We start from the raw sequence: 5299 nt of genomic DNA, 5'->3' as shown, positions 1-5299 counted from the left end.
TAAGGCTATATCGAGACAATACGCACAGTATGCACATATACCAATGAGAGACTGACCAGTTGCAGTCCTAAATAACAATGGGACTATTCAAACAAACAATACTAATTGAATTTAAACTTCATCCCACCGCACAAGCAACTGGCTATCACGACTCAGTAGCTTAGTAAATAACGTGATGGCGTTTGAAGCGAAAGTTACTGGGATCGATTCCCAGAGTGAACATCAAGTCTGAGATGCAGTTACATCCACCTAAAGAGTCCCAAGTAGAACGAAACGTGCGTCTTGGATTCCACTACTAGCCATTATCCATCTTTGCTTGTAGCTTACTATTTTATAACTATTCAAATCAGTAGACCACGTGAATTAAAAATTTAAGTAAATAATAACTAGTATTGATTATTGTATATAGAGACAATTTTTTCAACACTGTTACTAATCATCATCATCATCATCGTTAATTCAACATCAACAAATGTTATACAGACATGGAATGTAAATTTTGTTAAGAAAAACAATTTATGATAGATAAAAGAAAGTAAGAAAAACTACCATCACTAATTTGGGTGATAGGTTTGCTTTGGACTAAATAAAAAAAAACAATGAAGAGAATATGACAAAGATGAGAAATTAATATTATTTATAAAATACAGTAAATGTATGTGTATATGTTTCTTTTTGAGGTTTATTATCATTTACTAGATTAGCAACAAAAAGTAAAACAAAAAACTATGTCAGAACTGTTTCACTCTAGCTGAAAACCATACAGAATTATACCCTCAAGAATTCAAAGTGAGGTAGAATTTAAAAAAATCATGAAACTCTTACAAAAGATGATATACTGAGGATGGTGAGCTGAATAGTGTTTGAGACCTCAGTTCAGTTATTTTTACCTAGTATAGTATGCTCACTCTCAGACTAACTCACAACTTGGCTTTCATTAATCATGGCTTATAGTTAAAATGGAATAGGAATATATTCTGATTTTAGAAACTTTTGCTGCTATGATAATTGGATGGTAGAGAAAATATGTGGTTCGAGTAAATATCATTGGTGATATTGTGTTTTCAGAGCTGTATGTGAAAGTTTAGTAATCGTCCTGGATAACTTATTTTACTTGAAACATAAGTAGGCATTTTAGAGTGATTCTGCGTATGCTGACCATGTTATTAATTATTTTTTTTAACATCTTGTTATCGTTATGTTTATTCGGATACCGAACGTTTGCTATGCTAACCTGATCTACGTTTACATGATTTTTTTGTCCGTGTCCTCAATGAGTGAAAGTAGGAATTTTTCTCGATGTGCTCACCAATTTCAGATTTCAATCAATGGAAAAGAACTTTTTGTATTATGAATATTTTAAGAGTAAATACATATCATATTTTGATGAAAGTTTTGAAGATTGGACTGAAGTATCTGTGTTCGTTCACCCAGAAAGAAAATTCTTTCCATTTATTCACCATATTAAATGTGCTTATATTATCGTAGTAATAAGGAATATATGTCAGCTGTAGAAAATCTATCAATGACTTGATGCAGTGTTGATTTGAAATACTTCAGTGCATCAGTGACGAATGATAAAGTTCTAGAAATCGTGTAGCTCAGTGCTCACAAATATATACTTACCTCACTAGCAATTGAAATGTTCTTCGTAGTGTTACTTCACATAGTCTTTGCTTCTGTTTACTTGTATGTTGTCATTCATTTTCTGTGATTTCATTTTACATTATGTGTCCCTCGACTTCACAACGAAAAGATTTATTAATTATCATTCAGGAAACTGTTGGTTAACTGTTTTGAATCTGAAAGAAGTTCTGCTTAACCCAAGTTTCATGCTAGTTGACATTCGTCTGCAAGGAGTGCCTAAAATCTTTGGGAAACTGGTTCTTTTCATTGGTTTTGAATCCACCTTACCAAATGTCACAGTCAGGGATATTGCCGTTAAGTTAGTTGAGCTGTCAATGAGCCACTGATATTAGTCTTGAATGATTATACTCCATAGTGCCTATGGAGTTCCCGAGATTTTATGGATTAATACGACTTCTGGCCACAGTGAGAATGACTTACAGAATTTGATCAGTTCTTTAGATTAGAAAAACATATTGTTCACTGTTCAGAAATCACTCAATACAACAAAACACAGTACTACGATTGATAAAAATTTATTATAATTAATAATCTTTCCAATACTTACCCATTCAAAGCTGCTTCTGTAAATATAATAATAGCCAATGCCACGCCAATAGCTATTGAAGTTCCATGAATAAGTGTTGGTGCAGCTTTACTATAATCTTGTAAACGTGAAAAGTCCGGTGGATTAACCCATGTCGATGCATTAACTTGATTTGATGGTGGTATATTTACAGTAGGTAAATTATAACCTCTAAAGAATATTCTTTCCAAGCCAGTAATAAGTAACATACCAAGTGGAACATTTAAAGCACCTAGAAGTTTTCTAATCTATATATACACATTAAACAGAAAAATATATTTTTTTTGAGAAATTGTTCACAAACTAGTTTTTTTAGAAAAAAAATATACAAAATAATGTGGGTGTTTATAAATGGCTTCTCATTTTGTTAGGATGGAACATCGATTGGCATTAATACCAAAAAAAAAACAAATTCTTGTTTAATTTCCTGATAGAGATAAAAAGTAATTACTATCAATAGGTAATCGTTAATGATTAGTACAAATTAAAGATGATTGTAACAATGAACTATTGTTGAATTGAGAAATATACCAAATAGTTATTTAGATTTAATTTTACATCGCTTCAATGAAGTATATTAACAATTCGGTTAAGTGCTATGGAGCGAGACTCGTAGGTCCTGGGTTCGAATCCCGCGAGTGCGGGATCGTGGATGCGCACTGCTGAGGAGTCCCACAATAAGACGAAATGGTCGTCCAGTGTTTCCAGGTTTTCCATGGTTGTCTAGCTTCAATTGACTCATGATTTCAACTATGAAAATTCTAAACAGGATGAAATATAATGCATTTGAAAATACTACTGATTGCTTTGTGGGTTATAGATTTGATCTCGTATAAGGTGATATAATGGTTTGCTAATAACAAGATATGAACAAATAGAAAACAGATATCTTATACTCCATCAATAACAATCGTTATCTAGTTGATTTTTTTCTAAGATATTAACTCTAGATACTTTCAGTCTTAAATTTGATCAGTTTAATCTAATTTCAGTTGTGCTAAAAATGATTACGTTTGTTATGCAGTGATAAACCTCCCTACATTACTTCATAACTTTGATGAGTCAATAGAAAAAAACTGAATGCACTTGATAAATAATTGATGATTTAATGAATGAATTAGTTACAGTCAAAAATCTCATTTTTTGTTTAAAGAAATAAACATTTTATTTTATCCATTCAAACTTTTACAAAATGAAATCTACTTTTAAATAGTTTTCATTGTCAGAAAGGGGTTTTTGTGGAGACTGCAACAATTTAGTAGTTGAGTTCATGAATCAGTTAGAGCTAGACCATCATGGGAAGCCTGAAAGCATTGGATGGCCGTTTCGTTGTAGTATGGAACTCCTCAACAATGAGAATCCACAATCATGCTCGCGGGATTCGAACCCAGGGCCTTCGGTTTCACGCGCGATCGCCTAACCTTAAGGCCATCAAGCTGACATTCAACTGTGTTAATGTTTAACTTCAACCAATCCACGAGATTGCCCCACTGTCCACCATCGTCTCCAGAGTGTTACTATCTCACGACAGACTTGGTTGAACTCCACTGGTCACGGCTTCTCACTAGAATTCCAGAAAATACCTCATGAAGCCAGTCAATAGTGAACATATGATGACTGTTATCAGAAGGGGGTTTTTGTGGAGATTGTAGCAATTTAATAGTTGAGTTCATGAGTCCAGGTTTTCCATGTCTGTCTAGCTTTATTCGACTCAATTGAACTTAATTGAATACAACTATTAAGTTTTCATTCTGTTTCCTAATAAATATTTATTTTCATGATTGTAGTTCTTCTATGAGTTATGTGATATACATATCAAGCAGAAAAATTTACAAATAAATTGGTTGGATAAAATATCTTTGGTCACTGTTTAAGTCCAAAAGTTAGGTCTGACTGACAAAACAAGACAATTGCAGATTCAGTTGTTACAGAAAAAAAAGGTTTATCAAAAACTGTTTCATCACGAAAACAAAACAGAACTAGTATTTTCATTTTATACTCATCCCATTCTTACATTTTTTAAATGATGAGGCTTCCTGTTATTTCAAGGGGGAAAATCGTTAGTCCTATATGATTTATAAATCCAGTTCATTGAGGGAACTGATTTAGCCACCTCATTCATTTTATGAGATGCAAGTTTCTTCTTATCAATTCATTTTTTCTAAGTGCTAAATTTGTATCAGTATCATTTTAATAGCTGCAGTTGTTTAGTATTCTAATGTTTAACAGCAGACGTGATAGAATATCATCATTACAGTTGTTGACTTTGATGAAATGGTATCATATTCTTCATTGAAACGAAATAAATTCTTGTTGGGTGAGACCATAATTTATTGACTAATCAATTAGATTTAAGATAGTGAATTTTGGATTTTGACAGGATATTCATTCATCCATGTAGCTAATTAGCACTTTAACATTGAAGCTTGTATCACTTCTTTACGAAAACCTTAATTTTAATTCTTAATCTTAACTCCTAACTCTGATTACTAATCCTAATTCTTCATACTAATTTCCAACCCTAGTTTGACCTTAAAAAGTAATTGGAATTTCTCAAGTCTATTCAAATGTTGTCCATAAATTAAACTCGCACCCTTAACTGTCACATTAACCAGTAGAGCACATGTTGTCTTTCAAATAGCTATGAACTGATTAGGATTAACGTTGACGGTATGAACCGTCTAAGAAAAGACACAGAAGAGATCTAAAATGATGGAACTATTATGTAAGCAAAAAACATTTAATACCTAAAAAGGACTTACATTCCTTCTAAAGTAATTTCCACGTTTTAACTGAGCAAGTATTAAACAGAACTGGAGCATTATAAATGCTAAAAATAGTGTAACTCCAGCTACTGCTAATTTTTGATAATAAGCCATTCTAGACATTGGAGTGTTATCTTTAGGTTTAGCAGGAATCAACTATAAATTTATTTTAAAAAAAGTGTTGATAATTACTGTTATTATTATGATTAGTGATAAACATGATGGATTAAAATAAATGTGAAAAAGTATTTGGTTTGATTAACAAGGAAGATCTTTGTATTCATCATGAAACCATCTAATTTCATGTATGCAAATTCATGAA

The 5299-nt window shown here is 32.1% G+C and overlaps 1 protein-coding gene across 1 annotated transcript in view; it reads right to left on the bottom strand.

Annotated features, from left to right (window-relative positions):
• Smp_180950 (putative anion exchange protein) overlaps positions 1 to 5091 on the bottom strand; it is a gene marked incomplete at both ends in the record, with an annotated part of 20436 nt that extends 15345 nt beyond the window's left edge. Inside the window, 2 exons of the mRNA XM_018796148.1 lie at positions 2195 to 2460; positions 4975 to 5091. Of these exons, the coding sequence (XP_018650390.1) occupies positions 2195 to 2460; positions 4975 to 5091 (383 nt within the window). The remainder of the gene's footprint in view (positions 1 to 2194; positions 2461 to 4974) is intronic.
• Positions 5092 to 5299: the final 208 nt, after the last annotated feature.

Source organism: Schistosoma mansoni, chromosome 2 (genome assembly GCF_000237925.1).
Source record: "Schistosoma mansoni strain Puerto Rico chromosome 2, complete genome".
Lineage (NCBI taxonomy): Eukaryota > Metazoa > Platyhelminthes > Trematoda > Strigeidida > Schistosomatidae > Schistosoma > Schistosoma mansoni.
This window is presented reverse-complemented; position numbering and strand designations above follow the sequence as displayed.